The sequence below is a fragment of the Callorhinus ursinus genome, unplaced genomic scaffold (assembly GCF_003265705.2).
Source record: "Callorhinus ursinus isolate GAN/ISIS: 27379988/994484 unplaced genomic scaffold, GSC_fseal_2.0 scaffold39, whole genome shotgun sequence".
NCBI lineage: Eukaryota > Metazoa > Chordata > Mammalia > Carnivora > Otariidae > Callorhinus > Callorhinus ursinus.
The window spans coordinates 18,225,268-18,248,996 of record NW_027397101.1 but is presented as its reverse complement, the minus strand read 5'-3'; the positions used below and the strand labels follow the sequence as shown (position 1 = coordinate 18,248,996).

Here is a 23,729-nt window from a genome sequence, read left to right as displayed (position 1 = left end):
TATGGAGAGACATATACATTTATTTTTGGTGTTATCCCATTAACAGATGGTAAAATGAAGGCAAGAAAAACCCAGAACTGCCCAAGGCTAAGTTTACAGAGGTTCTCGTTCCTCTTAAATTAGTAAACTCTGGAAACAGATTCAACACGAACCTACACACACAAAGACATGTAAGTGATACAGGGTAACGCTGTTTTACTATAGTGTGGGAATTGGAGGGGATGTCACATCACATGAACTGCAAAGCTGTATATCAATTTCTATACAGACATGTCTTAATCATTGTATGGAAGGACAGAAGAAAGTGTTTTGAAATGCGCAGAAATTATTCTATGATCCATACAAAAACAATCAATAACATTTTCTGTGTTACAGTAAATTTTCGAGTGGAATTTCACACACGTGTTATGTTATACAGGGCATGTTCTATAATATTCAAAACCCAGCATGGTTAGTGAAAATAATTCCAGGGAAAGAACTAACAGAAATTTGGTTAAAGATGTAATTTTTATCCCACATAAACAGCTTTCTAAATATTTATCTAAAGCTAGTTATGCTGGCTCAGTACTGTAAGAAACAGGATTGTGTTACACGGTAGGACAGTAATAATTTCACCTCTGATGGCAAAAATCATTTGGCTAATTTGGCTAATAACATCAATAGTTAGTATACAAATTTTATTTACCAAGGCCAATAGAAAGAATTCTCAGAAGTTGGGTCTTATTTGGATCAAATGTCACTGTCAAAACAAGACAAGATAGATTCCATAATACATACTGTTATTTTCTAAATGTATCCATAATGAAAAACTCCATTGTGAAAAATAATATAAAATATGGATTTTTGTATCAAAATTCTGTCAGAAAGTACAGTTCACATCAGAAGTTAATAGCACTGGGGGAGTTAAACGATTAATACAAAAACAAATACATATTACAGATATTTCTTTGTTCTTCACTTACCATGATGCAAACTGCAAGGATTTAACCTTTAAGGGTTAAAGAGTTTAATCAATGTCAATGTCTGATCTTCTGAAGGCGATAAAGAACAGTCTGTCTAGCGATACCCAACAGAACATCACTTTGTCAAGCCACAAAGCGCCCAAAAGCTTGTCAAGTAAGTTACCAGAAACCTCTTTGTGGTTAGAACTCAGCTCCTTCCTGCTTGACCTATTATTTGATATTTGACCACTTGGTTGCAAGACACTTGCTCTTTCTAGCTGAAATGTCACTGGGGCATCTTGTCAGCTCCCCGACATCTCGGCCTGACATACAATTTTACTTTTGTGTGCTACAAGGCAGAAAATGCAGGGCAATGGCCTTGTTTTAAATTCTGTCAGCATCAAAGATGGGCGTCACTCTTGGGTCCTACCAACAACCAAAACAAAAAAGGAGTCTCTTTTGAAGGTCAAAACAGCCGTTACCTTGAAGTTTTTCAGTTCATACTATTTCGTATCACCTGCTCTCCTCGTGTGGGCACAGTCCTTATGAAGTGCCTAACCATACCACAGAAATCCTGCCGGCACGATCGCTCCACTTTCTCATCAAATGCAGACTTGATAAAAGGATGAGTTTTCAATGCCTGCAGGGACCAGATTCAGCAGTTAACTTAACTTGTTCAAATGGGCAAGTGGTATCATGTAGCTTTACAAGGAGCAACCTGACCTTCTCACATTGACCAGGAGTGACATTATTGTGCAGGAGGGGAAGCAGTCACATCATTTCTGTTTTGCACAACCTGCTTAAAGTTTGCAACTAAATGCTTGTCTTCAGCCGAGCTGACAAGAGAGAAGAGGGGGCTCAGTGAACCATGGCAGGGCTGCCATGAAATGACAGGAATCATTGGCATACATTTCAAATAGCTCTTTCAATCCTATTAAAGTATTGCGGTCCTGCTTTAAAATAGACAAGTATGAAACAACTTTGATAGATAGAGACTAAAATGGCTTATTGATTTTTTTAAGTCTGAAGGAAATTACCCAAAATGTGTCATTCTTTAACATTTAAAAATATGTTACATAAAAATGAGCAAGTGTGATCATAAATAAAACTTAGAAGAAAAAAAGTTGGTTATTTCATTATTCAAGGAGACATAGGTACCTGCACACATCAAGATGTCACACAATTTTTAAAAACCCACTGCCATTTGTGCTGAAACAAAATTCAACTGATAAGAAAACCCCCTTCAAAACAATTTTAATTGTACTGTTAACTCTTCCTGCCTTTTTTTTTTTTATTTCATAAAGTCATTATCCAATCTGAGTTGGTCGTTTGGCATTAGCAGACATAGTCGCTGGAGAGGGGTGAGATGACGTCAGCGGATTTATCAATGTCTCCTTCAAGAAAGTGTAAGTTGTATCCAGTTCAGCTTGCAATGGCAAGAAATCCCCCACACCAACTGCTTCCACGGGAAGAGCAGCTCTTGAAGGAATGGAGAGATTTGAATGGTCTCGTGATCCTAGCTACAATATGAAGAAGAAAAAAACAAATAAACATAGAGTTGAAAGCTCTGAAACAGAATCGAAAACCAGACACAGGGAAGTGGGGGCTAATAATCATGATACAAGATGGGGTGGAGATGCCATTTTTAATTCTGCCATTATCGGTATGATAATATATAAATAGTAAATTATTTTCCAAGCATGATTGAATCCCTTCTAAAGTGTCCGATGTCATGAACCTTTCCGGAGTTTGTCTAAACACTGAAACATTGTATAAAACTTTTATAAAGTTATTGCATCAAAGAGTCAGTGCAATCAGGCATTTTTGCATCTCCTGCCACAGGCAATCTCCAGAAGCCAATGCTAAGAGTGTTTATTTCATTATGCTCTATAATATGTGCTATATAACATGGAAGATCCGACTGCTGAGAACATGAACTGTGGGTATTTATGTTTTTAAAATCTATCAGCTGGACTCATTTAATTGACAAATACAGCACAGAGAAAAATAAGTAAATTCTAGTGACCTCTAGGAGATAGCACAACGAGATATAAAATGCCAGGGAAATGAACTTTTTTGCCTTTTCCTTTGATAATAATGCCACTGCTCTATTTCAATAAAAACTGTTCTCCTGAAAGTATTTGGAAATTGTGTATCAAAACATGGGATTGCAACATGAAAAACTATTTGCCACATATTTTAAAACATTATACTGGTATCCAGAAACTACTAGAAGTGAAATCAAGGATATCCACACATCCACAATGTACTGGAAAACAGAATTAATATTTTGATGAAGCCTTCAGTAACACTGATAATCAGTAGTTAACATTTAACATGAATGAAGTCTTATCAGTAAAGCAGATAGGTACTATTATTTTATGACATTTATTGATAGTAACTACTGATCAATTGTATGACAGAATTTTCCAGATTCCCAACAAATAAATGTTCTTGAGATAGTAAGTCTAGTCATAAGTGTCTCCATTAAAAACCACACTTTACATTGCAGAGTTTTTAAAAAAAAAAACAACCTCTTTTTGGCAGATTCTCTTACAGTTTTGGCAATAAAATCGCATGAACTATAAGAACCTGCTTTGTTATGTCACATTCTACAAAACCACTCAAACATGTGAAAACAAGAGGGAAGCCATCAGTGGTTTTAGGAAAGTATCAGCAATGCAACTGTTGTATATGTTACCATTTTTGTGGATTTTTTTTAACTACAATTGGAGAAAAATCAATGGCTGCATCTAACACCTAGTTCAGCAATTTTCTTTGATCTCTGTTCTTTTGATTTCTTGATACTCCACTACAAGCCTACAGCTGACAGAAATCATCCCTTTTTATGCTGGAAGTTAAAAAAAAAAAAACAAAAAAAAAACACCTAAAATGACCACTCGAATGACTTTACGAAGGAGAGGGATTAGCTTATCCCAATGGAAGGAAAAGACATCCTGAGATCAGGCGTTGACCCTGATTAGTAACGCTGATAAGGTTTCCTTTGCAAACCTGGAATATTGGACCCTGAACAGAGAGAGGCATCTCATTCCATCCGAGGCTGGAGTTGCAGATTCCTGCCCTTTTATGGCTCCTAGAATCACCTTTTCTAATTTTTTTTTCTGCATGTCGGAATGGGCAGCACCATTACCTGATTGATTTTGCTTCTATCAAGACTCTAGTGCTACTGGGTATTTACCCCAAAGATACAAATGTAGGGACCCGAAGGGGTACGTGTACCCCAATGTTTATAGCAGCAATGTCCACAATAGCCAAACTGTGGAAAGAGCCAAGATGCCCATCGACAGATGAATGGATAAAGAAGATGTGGTATATATACACAATGGAATATTATGCAGCCATCAAAAGGAATGAGATCTTGCCATTTGCAACGACGTGGATGGAACTGGAGGGTGTTATGCTGAGTGAAATAAGTCAATCAGAGAAAGACATGTATCACATGACCTCACTGATATGAGGAATTCTTAATCTCAGGAAACAAACTGAGTGTTACTGGAGTGGTTGGGGGTGGGAGGGATGGGGTGGCTGGGTGATAGACATTGGGGAGGGTATGTGCTACGGTGAGCGCTGTGAATTGTGCAAGACTGTTGAATCACAGATCTGTACTTCTGAAACAAATAACGTAACATATTTTAAGAAAAAAGAAAAAGAAGAAGATAACAGGAGAGGAAGAAAAGGGGAGTATGTCAGAGAGGGAGACGAACCATGAGAGATGATGGACTCTGAAAAACAAACTGAGGGTTCTAGAGGGGAGGGGGGGAGGGGGATGGGTTAGCCTGGTGATGGGTATTGAGGAGGGCACGTTCCGCATGGAGCACTGGGTGTTATGCACAAACAATGAATCATGGAACAGTACATCAAAAACTAATGATGTAATGTATGGTGATTAACATAACAATAAAAAATTTAAAAAAAAAAAGACTCTAGTGCTGTCTACTAACTTCTCCTTCTGTCAGACCTGAGGGCAAAGGGGGTCCCAAAAAGGCAGGAGATGGTGGGGCCTGATTTTCTTCTTAATAAAATTTAGGGATAGCCACAGTATTCTTTATTATGATAAAAGAAAACTGTCAGGTGAGGCTTCAAAATTTGTTGTCACATCTTTATATCTCAAGTTCTGGTCTAAGAAAACTATACACAAAAAGAGAAGAGTGTGCAAAAGCGGACCAAGGAAGGCCAAGGAGTCTCTGAGGGTATTTTGTTCTGATGCCTTCGACTAGAGCAACAGAACCGTGCCTCACTGACCAGTCACCCCTGTTGGCAATATTAAAGGTATACATGATTTACTCCAACCTATACTCTGTTCTTGAAGTTTCCTTTTTTGTTCTCGTGATCCCATCAACCTAGCACATTACATATTAGGGAGACTGTCCTTTAGGGAAGGCCTCTAACTGCTCGTTTCTCCTTAATATTCGATGGATCTTGGCACTCTACAAGGGGGGTCCTCTTTTGCCCTTTCTCACCTTAACTTTTTTTTTAAGATTTTATTTATTTATTTGAGAGAGAGAATGAGATAGAGAGAGAGAGCACATGAGACAGGGGAGGGTCAGAGGGAGAAGCAGACTCCCTGCTGAGCAGGGAGCCCAATGGGGGACTCGATCCCGGGACTCCAGGATCATGACCTGAGCCGAAGGCAGTCGCTTAACCAACTGAGCCACCCAGATGCCCTCTCACCTTAACTTTTTAATATGTCTACTTTCCACCAAGTTGACCGAAAGCATCTTTTCATCTAATATAACATTTTTTTTAACTAAATCGTCTTGAAATGGGATGTTGGGTATTTCCCTAGTATTTCAGATAAGACTCTCACTTTTTGCATGCTACCTTCTGACCTTTTATGTTCTAGCCATGGAAAATAACTTTAAAAAAAAGAGGTTTTTTTTTTAAGATTTGCACCCCCAAAAGATATGCCCTCCACCAAGTAAACAGATTTACTTTTGTGTAAATGAAAACACATTTTTCTTCTTTTTGCTAGTAGGATAATTTGCTATACTCCATACACTGCTAGAAAGTTTTGTTTTGTTTTTTTTTTCATGAAATGGCGGGGGGAATCTGATTTTAAGTCACTTAATAGCTTGTAAACAAGCCAGCAAAAATTCTGGTGAAATCTTGGTTTGAGAATGTGATGTTAAAAAAAAACAAGGAGGGGAGGTGAGTTGGGGGATGAGCTGATGGACACTGGGGAGGGTGTGTGTTGTAATGAGCACTGGGTATTATATAAGACTGATGAATCACAGACCTGCACCCCTGAAACAAATAATACATTATATGTTTAAAAAAAAACCTTTCACCATGAAAAGAAAAAGTAAATACGCACTCTTTTCTCTTGTTACAAATAGTATCCAGAAATATATCATAACACTTTTAATATAACACAGAGAGTAAAAGACAGTTAAATAACTTTTTTATCAGAGACCATTAAAAGTTAATATTCACTGCCTGATCTTACATTTTAAATCTGTAAAGCCCATGGTCATTTGAATTACTTTTTAAACTGCTGAGGTGTTCTGGTACTCTCTCATGTAAATCTAAATTTAAGCAATTTCTCAAAAAGAGATTAGTTACCTGAAATAAAAGGTAGGTGTCATGTGAATCTTTATGGAAGCACTTTTATTTACTCAATAAGCTGTAAATGATTCTATTTGAACTGTTACAGTCCATCAGCTAAATATATATTCACAATACAGAATGTGTTCACTACATTTCTGCATTTTAAAATTTTTATGAAATAGAGTTATTGGACACGTCTAATAGCTATTTTTCAAGGCCTTAATACCTTAGTTTTCCAAGAGTGTTTTCCCAACAAAAAAAGTAAATAAAGCATTAGTCTAATAATATGATAATCACTCAGTAAGTTGTCTATAAATGAAAGCCATTCTGCAGATCAAGGCTTCTGAACAGATGACACCAAACTATTTGTCTCCCACATGGCATATATGATCGAGTTAAGTCTTCTGGAATCTAGTATTCTGAAAAGTGCGTGGTGATGTGATTTAGTAAGCCGGATGCTACTACATGGCAGTTCTGCCAGGCACATAGTGGGAGTCCTGGACTGGAGAGCCAACGACCACAGTTTTCTCTCCCACTTCTGCTCCAGTCTAGCTGGGCCATTTCTGCCATGGGAATTAGTCCATCCACGTATCACATCCCTTGCCTATAAAATAAGGAGCTACACCCTTTACAGCTCTGAAGTTCTACAGATCCACATAATTCCATGCATGATGGCATATGACATAATGTTAATGCCCAACTTTTGTGGATGATGTTAACCCAAATACAGTACTTCAGATTTTGAGGGGACATGGAGAGGAGAAATGCATATTGCACACTTTTTTTTTTTTTTAAGTTGCACAGAGGGACACCTGGGTGGCTGAGTCGGTTAAGTGGCTGCCTTTGGCTCAGGTCATGATCCCAGGGTCCTGGGATCGAGTCCCGCATCAGGCTCCCTGCTCAGCGGGAAGCCTGCTTCTCCCTCTCCCTCTGCCATTCCCCCTACTTGTGCTCTCTCTCTCTCTGACAAACAAATAAATAAAATCTTTTTTTTAAAGTCACATAAATAACAAGATTAGCCACAGTTTAGATAATGTGGGTTCATTCAATTAAATTCTGTAGTACCTTTTTTATAACTTTGACCTCCATGATGATGTCTTAAGCTCTGTAAATTATTGACCTGGTTTTAAGTAGGGTGTGCAGCCACACATAAACTGACAAAGGAATCAAAGTACTCACCAGAGGGCCTTCTAATGAGGTTCGCTCACCATTGCTACTTTATCTGCTAATGTGTTCTTACCACTAGAGTCTCCAGACTCAGTATCACAGAGTCTTCCTCCTTCCAAAGACTTCGAGTTAGTTAACCAAATTCTACCTGTCTATCTTCCAGTTCTGCCATGTTGGCATCATAGGACACTGTGGTCTGCACAAAATTGGCAATAATCACATATATAGTTTTCTCTTGTGGAATGGCCCATTATATACCTGATATATATACATATAACATGCACTTGATACATACATATAACATGAACTTGATAAATATTTGTGTGTGTATTATACGCACTTGCTATGTGCATTCACATCCATACATTATATATATACATACACATACATATGTGTGCATACATAAACATATACATACACCTGCTATCACATTATTAAATATTTATTCCTTGTGGTTACCAATCCTAACTTTGGGTTACCAACGCCAAAGCTGTAGGAATATTTTATGCATTCTTTTCCTTGTAAGTCATGAAATCTTAGTGCAGACCAGTTTGGCTCTTTAGCTCACTGACATCAAGACATGCAGGGATATGTGAGTCAATGGAGTAAAGGAGTCTCTAGATACAGAACAACCTAAGAGGCCTTAAACCTAGAGATTAAGAAGGCAGGGCAACTGTAGAGATAGAAGCAAATAGAAGAGATAGAAGATATTAATAACATATTTGATTCACGTCACAACAATTTTGCCCTCATGTAGACATTCAACATTGGTTCAAGAGCGAGAGCCCTAAAGTCGACCTATCTGGTTCAAAATCAGCCTTGACCACTCGATTAATGTGGCAGAGTAACTGGCCTAGCAGCCTTGATTCTTTGTGCCTCCCTCTAAGCACATCCTTGGCCATGGGGCTGTGCAGCTCTTTGCTTCCCTGTCCAGCCTCATCTACCATTTCCTCCCTTGTACTCCACAATCCAATCGCATGGAATTGTGCGTCCCCTACACACGATGCCCCCATGCTTCACACCTGCTCCCTACCTGTCCGCTGCCCAGAGTATCCTTCTGTCCTTCGTGGGGGAGTGCTCCCCCCACCTTTCAGACTCTGCTCAACGTTTCCCTCTTTGTGAGGCCTTTCCGGATCCCCATCCCGCCCTTCCCTAACCTCAGTGAGCTGTGACACCCAGTTACACTTTTATATTCCCTCATGAGCGTCTATTTTTCTATTTTTACTTATTTGTATGCACTGATAACTCCGCTACAAAACTCTGAGCACCTGATGCAATGGATTCGGGACTTTGTATGCCTAGCACTTAGCAGAGTATCTGGGCTAAATAAGATTTCTGATGAACAAATCACTCAGGTTGGCCTCCTATTGGTATTTGGTCATTTCATGTAGATACAGATTTTGCCCCAATTCAAAGCAGCACAGTGTAGTGGAAAGGATATGACTCTGAAGTTGGAGAGACCTTGGGCTCCACACTTGATCCTGCCATGTATTAACCATGTGACCTTTGACAAATTACTGAGCCTGTGGCCATCTGCATCCTCTGTGACATAGGAAGAATAATCCCTCCTAGGGTTGTTATAAGGATTAAATGAAATAATAGACACAAAAGGCAGAGCATTCAGTAGCTCTCCTTCCTCCCCTCTCCTTCTCCTCTTCTCAGATGATAACAAATTCCAAATTTATAATTATAGCTAACATGTATTGGGCATATGTGTCTGGCCCTGTGCTAGGTTTAGCTTTATAGACATTATCTCGATTCTCACAACAACTCAATGAGAAAGTACTACTGTTACCCTCATTTTGCAGTTGAAAGACTGGGGCTGAGAGAATAGAATAATTTGCTCCATGTTGCACAGCTTGGAATATGGTAGAAAAAGATGTGACGCTTGATCCTTCTGATTCTTCTCCCCTAATGCTTGACTACTACCTTATCATGCTGCCCAAAGAAGACAGCCTCGGGCTTATTTTATAACCAGAACTGTTTCATAAACACAGCAATGGCTCAACAAATCTCTGTGCAGCTGGGAAATAAAAGTACATAGATTGTACTAGAGGCTAAAAATAAGTGTTTATATTTTTGATAACATATTAGAGTCCCACATTTGAATATCCATGGTACTGGAGTAAATAGATTTTATAGCATTTACATAAAATAAAAGTTCTAGCCTTTCACCAAAGGAGCTTATTTGTTGTTATATTCAGAGATAAAATTCAGCACTGAAGTTTTAAATTACACTCGAGCATCTAAACTTTAATTTTAAATTACTTTAAAGATGTCTTGTGCCTGACAGGATAACAATTCCCATTTTCTTCTCTTGGATGTTTAGATTTCCTGACATGACTGAGGCTGGAAAAAGAGTCGACGGATTTTCCCAGATAGCTTTTGTTCTTTCTTTTCCTTCTTTCTTTCCCGACCCTGGCTCCCAGCCTGCTCCCACCCTGGTAATTCTGATACACCTGATGGTAGGAATGCCAGAAATGGTCAGAAAAATGCAAAGGTGGCCATTTTTTCCTCTGTGTCTTAGAAAAATGTAGTTGCAAAAAATTCAGAGGGAATTTGAAACGTAAATATATCCATACACCCAAGTATATACAAAGGTACAAAAACTGAATAAAAACTTGGGCATACTATTTAGAAAAAATGCCACTGAAAAACTGAAATGATAACGGATAAACATAGTGTAACACACATGATGGCCATAAGAGTGACTTTCTTTTTTTTTTAAGATTTTATTTATTTATTTATTTATTTATTTATTTATTTATTTATTTATTTATTTGACAGAGAGAGACAGCGAGAGAGGGAACACAAGCAGGGGGCGTGGGAGAGGGAGAAGCAGAGTCCCCGCGGAGCAGGGAGCCCGATGTGGGGCTCGATCCCAGGACCCCGGGATCATGACCTGAGCCAAAGGCAGTTGCTCAACTGACTGAGCCACCCAGGTGCCCCTAGAGTGATTTTCTTAATTGACAACAGGTTCATGCAACTGAAGAAAAAAGAGAACCTAATTAGAAAGCAGGCTAAGGATAGTCTAGTATTAAGATTGGGTTTAGCTGTAACAGAAAACCCAAAATGTCAGTGGCTTAAATAAGATAGTTTATTTGTCTCTGGTATGACTGAAGTTATCAGGAATCCAAACAAAAAAACAAAAACAAAAAAACAAAAAAGGAACCCAAACTGCCTCTATGTTGGGCTCCACAGCCTCAGTATGTGCCTTCCACCTCAGGGCCCAAAATAATTGCTTCCGTTCCAGCCCTACGTCTGCATTCTAGGCAGAAGAAAGGAGGACAAAGACGAGAAGAAGGCACCATTTACATTTAAAGACACTTCCTAAAATCACAACACTTTTGCTTACATCCCATTGGTCAGAACTTGGGTTACATGTCTAATTAAACTTCAGGGATATCAGGAATGTAACTTTCCCTGCCGAGTGACCCAGGTAATATTCAGAAGTTTTATTACTAAGAAACAAAGAGAAAACAGATCTCAGGGAACCACTAGCAGCCTCTGCCTCAGATATAAATTGGCCTTTTGGTTGGAAAGGGAGGAATACAATAACCAATAAACATGAAAAAATGTTAAACCTCATTCATAATTTAAAAAATGCAACACAAGGGGCATCTGGGTGGCTCAGTCGGTTAAGCGTCTGACTCTCGATTTCAGCTCAGGTCATGATCTCAGGTCCTGGGACCAAGCCCCAGGTCAGGCTCCCTGCTCAGAGTGGAGTCTGCTCGAGATTCTCCCTCTCGCTCTCTGCCCCTTTCCCCAGCTGGTGAGGGCTCTGGCGCGTGTGCACTCTCACTCTGTCTCAAATAAATAAATGAATAAATAAATAAATAAATAAAATCTTTAAAAAGAGAGAGAGAGAGAGACGCAACACAAAACATGCCAATGAAGACGACATTTCACATATTAGATAGGCAAAAATTTAGATGTCTGATGACACCCACTGCTGAGAGACAAGCGCAGACCACATAGGCAAGGATGCCAAGCTGAGTGCAACCTATCTGGAAGACAGAATTTTAAATGTACCTGACCATTGATCCAGCAATTCCACCGCTAGGGCATTTCTTCTCTGGCCACACTCACAAAAGTTCACCAAGGTAAGCAGATAGATGTGTTCATTGAGCATTTTTGTTTTTTTACAGAAAAACAGTTTTTAAGTAAAACTAAAGGATCCATCCAACCGAGTGCTATTCAAGTGAAGTACGAAACAACCATAGAATACAACCATCAAAAAAAAATAAGGTGAATATGTAAACATATAATATATAAATATGTCTAAGTGAAAAAAGAAGGTTTGAAATTATGTGTGTGGATAGAGAGAACCCACTTGTATTTTAAAAATAAATAGAAGACACACACAGGCATATGTATACCTATTTTTCTTTCTAAAAAAGGAATCACAAGAAAGTGTTCATTATCTTTGGAGTGTGGATGAGGGGGGAAAAAAGCTTTGGAAGTTCAAAATTTTCTTTCCATGGTTTTTATATTTAAAACTATTTGAACCGGGGCGCCTGGGTGGCTTAGGGGGTTAAGCATCTGTCTTTGGCTTGAGTCATGATCCCGGGGTCCTGGGATCGAGCCCCGCATTGGGCTCCCTGCTCAGCAGGGAGTCTGCTTCTCCCTCTGCCTCTGCCCCTCTCCCTCACTCATGCTCTCTCTCTCTCACTTGCTCTCTCTCTCTCTCTCTCTCTAAATAAAATCTTAAAAAAAAGACAACTCTTTGAATCATGAGCAAAGGTTATGAAACTGGCAGTTTGCAAAAGTAAAACTATAGCTGATTAGCAAATAAGTGGGAAAAAATGGTAACCTCCAAGAATCATCAAAAATGGAAAGTAAAAAGGTATTTATTTGTTGCCAATCAAAACTGAACTTTAAAACATTATGATACTAAATGTTAGTGAAGGCATTATGAAACAGGCATTTATAAATTGGTAGTGATTGTATAAATTGATCGAACCACTTGGACTGTAATTTGGCAGCTGCCTTAAAAGGGTAATACCACTAGATCTGACAATTCCATTTATGACTATGTTCCTTATATCAGTACTAACAGACAAAAATTGGAAATAAACCCATACTCAACAATGTCTTCATCTTACTTACCTACTAAAGTATCTTTAAGTAAGCTACAGCCACTTGACGGAATACTATACAGCTATAAAATTTACGGTTATGAACTTACAGATAACATGGACAAATGCTTAAGTTGAACAAGGGGTCAGAAAATTTTTCTGTAAAGGGTCAAATAATAATTCACGTTTTACAGGCCATACGTTCTCTGTTGCAACTACTAAATCCTGCCATTGTCACCCAAACGCAGCCATAGAAGATATGCAAATGAATTAGCAGCCCGTGTTCCAATAAAATTTTATTCATGAGCACTGAAATTTGGATTTCACATAATTTTCACATCATGAAATATTCTTCTTTTTCTTTCTTTTCAACCATTTAAAAATGTAAAAACCATTCCTAGCTTGCAGGCTATACAAAAACAGGTGGCAGGTGGATATGGCCCATAGGCTTCAAACTTTGCCAACCCCTGAATTAGACCATATATGTAAAAAGGTGATTCACATAATCACATACGATAACTTTCTTTGACTTATTGGAATTGTTGGCAATTTTTCCCAAAACTTCTGTATTTTCCAAATTATCTACAATAAGCATGCCTTACTTTTATAACCAAAACCTTTTATTAAAAAAGACTAATTTTATATATACTGAAACCCATATTTTAGTACAGTTATGACTCTGAAATGTGCAGTCAAAATGAAAATGTAATTGGTTAAAGGCCTCAGAGGGTAGGTCTTTAACTAAATGTTTTGCAAGTTTTGAAAAGGTCTTAATTTAGCTGCGACCACTTTCCTATTTCAGTGTCTACTGTATATATCCCATAGCCACAGTCTCACATTGAGCAAACACAAATAATTATATGGAGTGACTTGTCTCTCTACTCCGCACGAAAGCAACTCCTTATGTAGAGTGGCTACTTACAACTTGTGTGCCTTCATTTTATTCCAAACAGCACTTCCAGCTGCCAAATTACAACTTCTGTGGTCAGAATGTACACATGTCACACTCTATCTGGGAACCATTAGGCAGAAGTGTTCTGACCACTTTTTCATTACTCAAGAATTTCCTCTTAAACTTCTACACCTTTTTGATTCAATGTCAAAAATTTAATAATAATCTGAAAGCTATAAATTTAGACCTTTTAGCAGTATGTTTTTTCCCCGGGTGGAATTATGACCATGCACTCAGGTAAAGAGGAAAAGGGAAGAATCGTCTAAAACTTAAAGTTGTTTGAAAGAGATGACTTTCCTAAATCTTACTGACATTGTATCTGTCAATCACATACCTCAACAAAATTAGCAATAAACCCACATTTTGAAATTTGAAACTCATTTTTTCCCATGGCCCCCCTTCCACTGCTGTTTTATGTTCCCTCATTCTACTACATCACACCTAAAATTTCTAGCAGTTCTTCACAGAATGCTGCAGTCTTCACTCCCTTCAACTGGTGCTACGGCCGAGCCTTTCTGGAGTGGCTGGTTGTCTTCCGTTAAAAGAACATGGTCTCTCTATCTCCCAGTGAGAGAGAGGCACTTCAGATGTAAGACAAATCACGCGATCTGGGGTTCACATCTGTGGAATGCCTTCAAATCACAGCAAGCACTGGGGAGTATGTTGCAAAGCAAATCACTTAGCTGGCAATGACATTTCCTTTACATGATAGGCAGGAATGTTATTTCTGATAGAAGCGGGCCATTTCCAGCACTCTCAAACCAAACCCATATCTCTAGGGAGAACATCCTATAGAACTGCAAGAATAATACAGCAACCACAAAATTCCAAAATAATATACCTACAGATTATGTTTCAGGGATCCATTCCCTCATTTTCAATTCCATATGATAGATTTTCCCCATGCTTGCATAATGCATAAAACATATCTAAACCCACATCCACCATTAGTATCCTATCAGCGTTATTCATTAATTCTTTCAAGAAATATCTATCGAGTGCCTACAAGGTGCCAGATACTGTTCTAGGTCCTGGGATAGAGCAGTGAATTACACACACAAAAACTGTCTGTCCTCAGGGGAGCTCACACTGTCCTTAACTAATCTGACTCTGGAGCCAGTCTCCTTAACTAATAATTTGCCGAAATACTATATAACAACACAACTGCTATTTTTTGTAGTGTTAAGTTTTGATGGGCAGGGCACTGGGAGTTTACAAGCCTCATTGTTCTGTGGATATAGACAAGGTTCCAGGAATGAGTTACATTTCCCTGGTTCTTCCCTGACTTGCTCACACCAGACCTCAAATGCCTTGCACAGTCCCCATCAAGAGTTGCTGGGTGTCCGGAGTCCCTCCCCTCGCTGCTGCCTCTGATGTATCAGCCGGCTCACTGTGCCATATGGGTGATGTCCCTATGCCCACCCCTCCCCGTGTCACCTGAAAACCATGACAACTCTGATGGACCCGGTGTCTCACCATGTCTGTCATAAAACACTTCTTTCAGTTTCCACCTAGAGGGCCTTTTTCTAAGAGTCCAGATGCCAGTCCCTGGGCCTGCATGGAGGGGAGACACAAGGCGGTTCTCTCCACTTCTGGGCACCTGCCCGCAAAACTTCCACTCATTCTTTACCAATCGCCAAAACCCGCATTCAAATGAACTTCCTCTGAGTCTGCACACCAATTTTTCTAAAAAGCCTAGCCTCGTTTGAAATGCAGTTCGGGCTCAGGGTAGGACATCCACAAGACGATGATTTTGACACAGGCTTTCAAGCTGTTTGCCAATTTTTTTTCTTTAGCTACTTAAAGTCTCTTCATTTTCTCTAACTTAAACGCACTTTTAATATTTGTATACAAGTTATCTCTTCGGTATTCTCTCTATTTCCTACTTCATCTCTTCTTTATTGTCTATTTGCTTATTATTTGAGAGTATTCAAATTTGCTATTGGAGACCAGGAAAAAAAAAAAACTGGATAGATGAAACTCAAAATAAGTGTGAAGCTAAAGGATGAATCAGCCAGTCGTCTGTGAAACACAGGCAGAATCCACATGTTGAGAACATGGTAAGTTAGTGCCCTAAAAGACAGGTTACTTAGAGATAGAACGGGGTGGAGAGACCACATCATAAGATAGATATATGCCACCTCCAGGCTAATGTCATTCTTAAACTGGCCCGAGAGCCGCAGACAAAACCCAAAGCAGTTCAACAGCCAAAGCGGCAAGCTATAGCTAGGGGGCAGATATATTTGTCCTGCATCTGTCCTGGAAGGGAAGCAGGGGTGAGTGGCCCAGGCACCTCTGTCTCCCGAGCCCCCTGTGTCAAACCTCCGCCCTGGTCCTCACAACCTCACGGAGTGGAGAAGGCTGATGCAGCCAAGAGACAGGGGTTGAAAGAGCACTGCGTGACCATGGAGTCGGGGAGTTTGGTCCTTCCCCTGCTGGCTCCCCACCATGCTCTGCTTCTTGCCGTGTGTCTTAAACTGATCTGATAAATTATGTATTTGAGTATTGTAATGTGCCCTGTGAGACCTTCTGTTCTGTGACCTCTGGGATAACGGGCCTGGCCGTGGACTCAGAGGCAACCGTGGCGTCGAGGTGATTCCCCATAAAACACTTTTGCTCCCCAGTACCTATCAGCACGCCCTTCCTTTCTCCTGTCCGAGAGTCTCCTTGTCATGCTGCTCCTTCTCTTTAAAAGGAGGCTGCTTCAACAGGTTTTTACTGTTCTTCACGACTCACCTCGGGGATCGCCTTGTCCCCAGACTTCCTGACACCTGTCACCTCACATTGGGATTGGATGTCCCTGCTCTGTGTCATGGCAACACAGTCTCAAAATCTGCTGTTTGCAGCTCAATATACCGGCCACTGGCCACACGTAGTTATTTCAGTTTTAATTAATTTTATTCAACATAAAAGTCCATTAAAAATGAAAGTTCAGGTCCATCGCAGGGAGTTGTAGAGGACAGCTTTCACTGTGCGCTCCTCAAAGGAAGCCATGGGCTACTCTTGTTTCTTTGTCACCGGTGGCTTCACCGGTGGCTGGCACCTAGCAGGTGCCCCAGATGTTGGCCTGCTGTCACATGAAGGGACTTCCTCTAATCTGTATTCCAAGGAAAGCCAACAGGAAGGGCATGTTTTGACATTCAACTTTTCTCTTTCCAAAAATAAGTTTCATTTTCTTTAGTTCTGACTTCCTTCAATGCCTCCTTTCTGGAGCGTCTAAAGTGTCAGGAGGGACCTCGCTGTTCCTTTCTAGGCTTATCTTTCTCGACCTTCGGTGAGTGTCATTACAGCATTTTACGCTAGGGCACCCTCAGAGAAGAGGGAAAGAAGCCTGTGACAGAAGGCAAGAGGAAAGTTATCTTGCCAACTGTCCATTCTCCAGACCCCCGGGCAGGAATCCTAGCTCCCTTAAAAGCTCGATTTTGTATATCAGAGAAAAATGCATTCTTACCCTACAGCTTTTAATTTTTAATTTTTATACTCTCTTGGGAAAAAGATTCCACTATGGGCCAAATTCGGAGGCGATCTAATTGTTTGATGTAAACCTTCAAAGTTTCCTTTGAGTTGAGTGTCTCTCTGCTTGGGCAGAAAAGGGGAAAAGAGGGAATTTACATTCACTTTGCTAAACATTAGCATCTTTTGTTCAATCATTTGAATGCAGGACAGTGAGGGGGGAAACAGCTTAGCAAACAAGAGTTGACACATACAGTGTAAAATCTTTTAAGGTGCTTGGATTCAATGAGGGAGAAAGTGAGACGCAACCGTATTTCAGCTTCCTAACTGTGCTCCAGTCTGCGGGAACTTTGTGACAGGTCTCTGTCTCTCAGCTACACTTGACTGGCTTTTGCTGACATTCAGCTGTCAGACGGCAACCCTTTACCAGGCCCCTAACATGCTCCACAGCCTCACCCAATTAACTTGCTTTCACTTGACACGGCAGCAAAAAGCTTCATAATAGGTGGTCAAGGTGCATGGTGTCTGCCTGGGCCCTCGAAGTGCTCACACATAGCAAGATGTTTAACTACTTTTCTTCTTGCCTGTGTGCTCACAACTAGTGTGACTACCATTCAGTCATTCCACATATGGAATTGGACAGGAATATAGGAAATATTAGAGTGACGCCGTAAACTGCTCAAAAGCAGGCTTCTAGATGACTGAAGTTCAATTTCAAATCACTTCTGAGAGAAAGATTTGATTTTTAGATTACCAAAAGTTAGTATCAACTAGCAATTGATCTGTAGTTAGTTTTCCCACTCTCTCATCAATAATAGTATTATATAAAGATGGCATGGTGTAGAAAAATTGCTTTTGACAAGGGAGGGCAGAAAAGTCTAGGCACGATTCAAGAGTATGGCATTCAGCCTTTGCTCATAAGCATGCATTTTTCGGATGAATTCTACAGTAAGCTTTTGGTAAATTTTGGTAATGCGAGCCTTTCTGATGAAATACATTGTGCTTGAAAACGTTTGGCTAGGGGCGCCTGGGTGGCTCAGTTGGTTAAGCGACTGCCTTCGGCTCAGGTCATGATCCTGGAGTCCCGGGATCGAGTCCCACATCGGGCTCCCTGCTCAGCGGGGAGTTTGCTTCTCCCTCTGACCCTCCCTCCTCTCATGCTCTCTCCCTCTCTCTCATTCTCTCTCTCAAATAAATAAATAAAAAATAAAATCTTTAAAAAAAAAAGAAAACGTTTGGCTAAGAAATCCAAATTTTTATACTTATTTGAAAACTTATCTGAATAATTTACACATTTTCTCTCATCTCCTAGTATGTTCCAACCTAAGCATATAATCTATTTTCATTTATTGGCGCTCTGAAAATCTGAAAATTATGGGGGGAAAAGTGACATAAAGAAAAGGAAAAGGGATATAAGCTACATTGCCTTTGGAAACCCATGCTTTTAAAGCTTTGTGATGAAGAGGGCACTGACAAGGTTACTTTTTCATAGGATTCTATTATTGACATCCAAATGCAGCTTTTTATAGCTATTTTTTTTAAAAGAGTTATTTATTTATTTTAGAGAGGGGGCGTTAGGGCAGAGGGAGAGCAACAGACCCCCCGCTCACAGAGCGCAGAGCCCTACATGGGGCTCAGTCTCATGACCCTGAGATCATGACCTGAGCCGAAACCAAGAGTCAGATGCTCAACTGACTGAGCCAGCCAGGTGCCTCTCTTTATAGCTATTATGAAAATACAGTTATGATTTCAACTCTAAGCATCATATCAGTAATCAAAGGTAGAAGTCTAATTACAGGAATGGGGAGTTCCAGCGTCCACCACCACAAACCAATCCTGGTGGTGATTCACCACTACTCTATGCCAGGCCAAGCAGAGTTTAACCATACCTTGCCATTCCGAGTGAGCCTGGGAAGCGTCTCTGAGCTTTGGAAGTCAGGTCGCTGAGTAGCAGTGCCTCTGTGACATGTCTTCAAATTAAACGAAATCTTTCTCTACATAAAGTGTGTATATAATGTTTTGAACACTGCTCACTTCTTAACAGAAGCTCAAGGCAAGGGTAGATCTTGACTGAATTGCTGAGCAATTAGGAAACCACCCTGCATCCACTTGATTCATTAAGTCCTGTCAAGTTTTCCCTGTCTAACTCCAATGTCACGTTCCTCCACCCCCACTGTTACGGCCCTCACACAGATCACCCTCACTTCTCACTGCCACCTCCTTAGTGTATTTGTTTATAGCTACCCTGAATAACGAATGCCTTTTATAAAACCACACCCCACGTTAAACTTACCAACTGTGCTAGCTTCCTAGGGCTGCCACAAGTGACCACAAGCTGGATGGCTGAAAACAATGGAAATCTATTGTCTAACCGCTCTAGAGGCGAGAAGTCTGAAATCAGGGTGTCAGCCGGGCCACCCTTCCTCCAAAGACTAGGCAAGAATTTCCCCGTGGCTCCTTTAGCTTCAGGTGGTGGCGGGCAATGCCTGGCATTCCGGGTTTGTAGCTGTGTCACCCCAATTCCTACCTTCATCCCCATGTGGCCCTCCTCCCTCTCCATCTCTCTGGATAGCTGTGTGTCTCTCCTTATAAGGACCTTGATCACTGGATTTAGGGCCCACTTTAATCCAGTATGAACTCATCTTAATTTAACTGGTTAGATCTGCAAACACTCTATTTCCAAATAAGGTCACGTTCTGAGGTTCTCAGTAAACATGAATTTTCTAGAGAACACACTTCAACCTACTCTACCAACTATTTACAACGTAAAAAAGAAACGAGTTAGGGGTATTCTTATAATTTTGGGCTCAGGGCACCTATATAATTTTCCTTCAGACTGTTATAAACGATAGCTTAATATTAGCTTAGCAAAACTTTGTGGACTCCCCAAGTCCAATTAACTTTTGAAGATCATTGTTCATGAACATCATTTCTGGTGAAGCTATATATTTAGTCTTCAGATGTTACTTAGCAAATGGAGCAAACATTTTTTTTTACTGTCTTGTAATATCTTAAAGTGAACTAGCTTTTTTCCCTTAATTTTTAATTGCTGAATATTTTACTTTCATTAGAAACCAAATTATGTTCAGAAATCAGTGTTTTTAAAATGTATTAAATGATGCCATGCTAAACATAAACTTATATCCAAAAATTCCAGAAACACCCTATGAAAGAAATTTTTAATATCTAGGTATGTGAAGGTCTCAGAATTTCTATAATATATGTGCAATGATAATTTTCTAATAAATACATGCAGAAATGGTTTATAACAATACTCATACACACTGCTTGTGGTTCCATTATCCAAATTCATGTATATATCAATTTGTTATCTCTCCCAAATCCCAAAGTAGCTTCATTTGTTAGGATCACTTTTTAAATGAACATAACTTTATTATAATTGGATATTATTTATGCAAAAAAAATGAGGCAGATTAAAATGTTGACTTTACAATCTAGGAAATAAAACCCCTGTATTCAAAAAAAAAGTATTAAAATACAAAAATATTATTTCCGCCTGCTATCAATATGTCAGGCATTTAACAACAGATCTTGAAACCTAACTGAAAAACATGTTTCTAGGCAAAGCTACCACAATGCCAATCAGAAGGCGCTCTAAGGCTAAGCACAATGCTCTGCGCCTAGAAGGGGAGTGATTTTGAGGCCTCCACAGTTCCTTCCTACTTTCAGAACAAGTAAAACCTATAATAATTCTATGTTCAAATGATTAGGACATAATAGAAACAGCATTAATAATAAGCAGGGGCTTTACAGATATCCTTTCTTTAATCTTCATATAAGCCTAGAGACAGAAGCTACCGTTATCCTCATTTTTACGAATGAGGAAACTGAAGCCTTCTTGAAGAGGCTGTTCATGGCAGCAGGATCACATGGCTAGCAAGAGGTGAAGCCAGGGTTAGAAGAATCCCACTCCGAGCCCACCCACCCAGCCACTATGAATGCGAGGGCTCTGGAGCTGGGCTGCCTGTGTTCACACCCTTCTCCAGCACCTGGTAGGCCTTACAATATGGAAATAATGAGAGTAATAGCAGCGATAAATACCATATACCCATAGGGGTGTTTTAAGCATTCAATAAGTTAACACATCTTCAATTCTGAGAATGTTGTCTCACACATGGAAAGTACTGGATAAAAATTAGCTTATCTTTCTCCTGCTTTTTTTCTTGCTCTACACCAACCCTCTGGCTCAACAAACCCTGGTCATGGGCCATAGACCAGGCCTTTACCTGGAAGATACTTTCCTTTGCTCACAAGGGGGCTTCAATAAGAAGATACAGATGACTTAGGCCCAAAAGAAAAGTGGTGGCCACAGCAGATTACAAAGAGCCAGGACTCTGGCTTACTAGCTGGATGACTCTTTGGTTTACTAGCTGGATGATGCTCCCCAACTTTTCTGAATCTCATCAATAATACTTTTATCACACAAAAAAGTTATAAAGTCATGTACAGGTATTATGGGTGTGTTTTCAAAGCTCTAAAGAATTACAGAAACAAACAATATTATGATCATTACAGAAAAAAGAAAAACAACACGACTCCCAGCTTGACCTTGATCGTGAATAGGCCAGCAGCATCCTGTTTCTGCTCACATAATTCTCCCTGTCCAGAATTCCTTATGCAAACCCTATCATTCCTTCAAAATCAAGCTCAAATACAAATTCTCAAAAATATTCCCTAACCACCCTAGTCCAAATTAATCTATCTTTTCAAGCTCCATGAGCATTTATCATCTTACTGCTTTATGTAAGTCTGTCCTGACTCACCAACTAGCTTATCAGTTCCAACAAACCAGCGACTCTTCACTATGCCTTTTTGTATTCAGTCCATGTACAGATACAACTATCCTCCCTGCATAAAATATGGGAAGAGAAAGAGCTCTAAAAGATTTTAGGACTCTTCACAAGGGAACAAAATTCATTGACTGATTCAACAAACTTTTGTTGGGGACTTAGCAGCAGGTCAAGCACAAAGTAGGTACTAGCACTGGAAGGATGGTTACACACGGTACCTGGCTTCCAGACCCCAGGATCAGCAAAATGAAAAAACGCACGTAGGACTGCAGGCCTTGATTCTGATCTAGTTCTAGACATACAGGTCTGCTCTGAATGAGTAGGCGTAGTGAGCTGGCATACTCCCTGCAGATGTTAAGTTGGTTCTTGGGACCTGGTCCTTTTTAATCTCTTTTCCTAAACATTAAGAATCACTAAAGTAGAGAGTTAACCAATGCTTCCCTAATCTCTTCCAAACCAAGGACAGTCCCTGGACCGGCTGGAACTTTGGAAGGAGTTGGAGTGGAAATAGAATAGTCTGATAACTTGAAAATAAATTTATTGCCCCAAGTGCATAATAAATCCCATCATAAATAATTGGAGGACTATGTCTCAATTCTCCTATATGATCCCAAAATAAATATATGATTTTTAAGCTAAAATGTATTCATTTAATAAATATTACCTCATTGCTATTACATGCTTAACTGTTACATGACTTCATATCAGTGAGACTATTTTTTTAAAGATCATGCTCTCACCACTTACAGAAATAAAAGCAAACACAATTTCTGATCATCCTCCAAATGGGGTACTCCACAAGCATCTCTAAAGTTCTGAATTCATAAATAAGTGTTTGTTTCTAGCAGTGATGCAAAAAGGTCTTTTTACATTTCCTTTTGAAGATTTCTGCTCTTCTTTTTCCGTAAACTGATGAAACTGCCCAACTGCCATCATGCCAATCCGAGGGTCACCGAATTAAATGCATCAATGGCAATAGTGACAAAGCTGTTAAAAATGTCCAGAAACACACATGTAGTATCGAATCATTACTATGCTGCCACGAACTTGAGAGGAAATGGGAAATCTTCAAGGGGAAAAACGAACATCAAACAGAGCTGACAAGACAGCCAGTGGTTTGACTCAGGATCTATCTCCTTACAGAGTTTGGTTTGGGTTCAGTAGCTAAAGTTCAGGGTTCAGGGCTATTCTCAGGTGGGCTGACATTCCAACCACCAGATTCTTAAACTGCCTTGTTTCTTTTTTTAAAATTTACTGTTCTACATCACTATTAATGTTGTAAGAGCTCTTGATCACAGTTTAAAATTTCTAGAACACTTTATACTTTTCTCTATATTTCTCTATATTTATAGTAAAGAAAAATAAATTGGTCTTTTTACTTAGGAATATGGAATGTCAACATGTAAGTATTATTTGTTGCAGAAATTAAGATTTCTTTGAAACTCAGAAATGCATCATAAAGCACTCTCTTTACTTGAACTTAGAACTTAAAAGAATAGTATTTTTTTATTCTTACTTTTAAGGACTGTGGATGGTCTACTAGTATATTCCTCACCATTACCATTATTACTTATTTATTGTACTCCAATAGTATGCTACATACTGAATAAGATATAAACAAAGACACAATCCCTGATCTCAGGTGAGCAATTCAAATCCAACCACATATCAGAAATTTCTTTCCTTTCCTGTTTTCCTTCCCTTAGGAAAGGGGTCAGAGAGACCACAGAAACCATCTGTTAAATAATAACCTGACATA

General features: G+C 39.5%; 1 protein-coding gene across 8 annotated transcripts in view; it reads right to left on the bottom strand.

Moving 5' to 3' along the window:
• CCDC171 (coiled-coil domain containing 171) overlaps positions 1 to 23,729 on the bottom strand; it is a 316,432-nt gene continuing 292,703 nt past the window's right edge. For all 8 annotated transcript variants that reach the window (XM_073880818.1, XM_025887898.2, XM_073880822.1 and 5 more), the window contains one exon: positions 1 to 2,461. In XM_073880818.1, the coding sequence (XP_073736919.1) occupies positions 2,249 to 2,461 (213 nt within the window). In that variant the 3' untranslated portion in view covers positions 1 to 2,248. The remainder of the gene's footprint in view (positions 2,462 to 23,729) is intronic.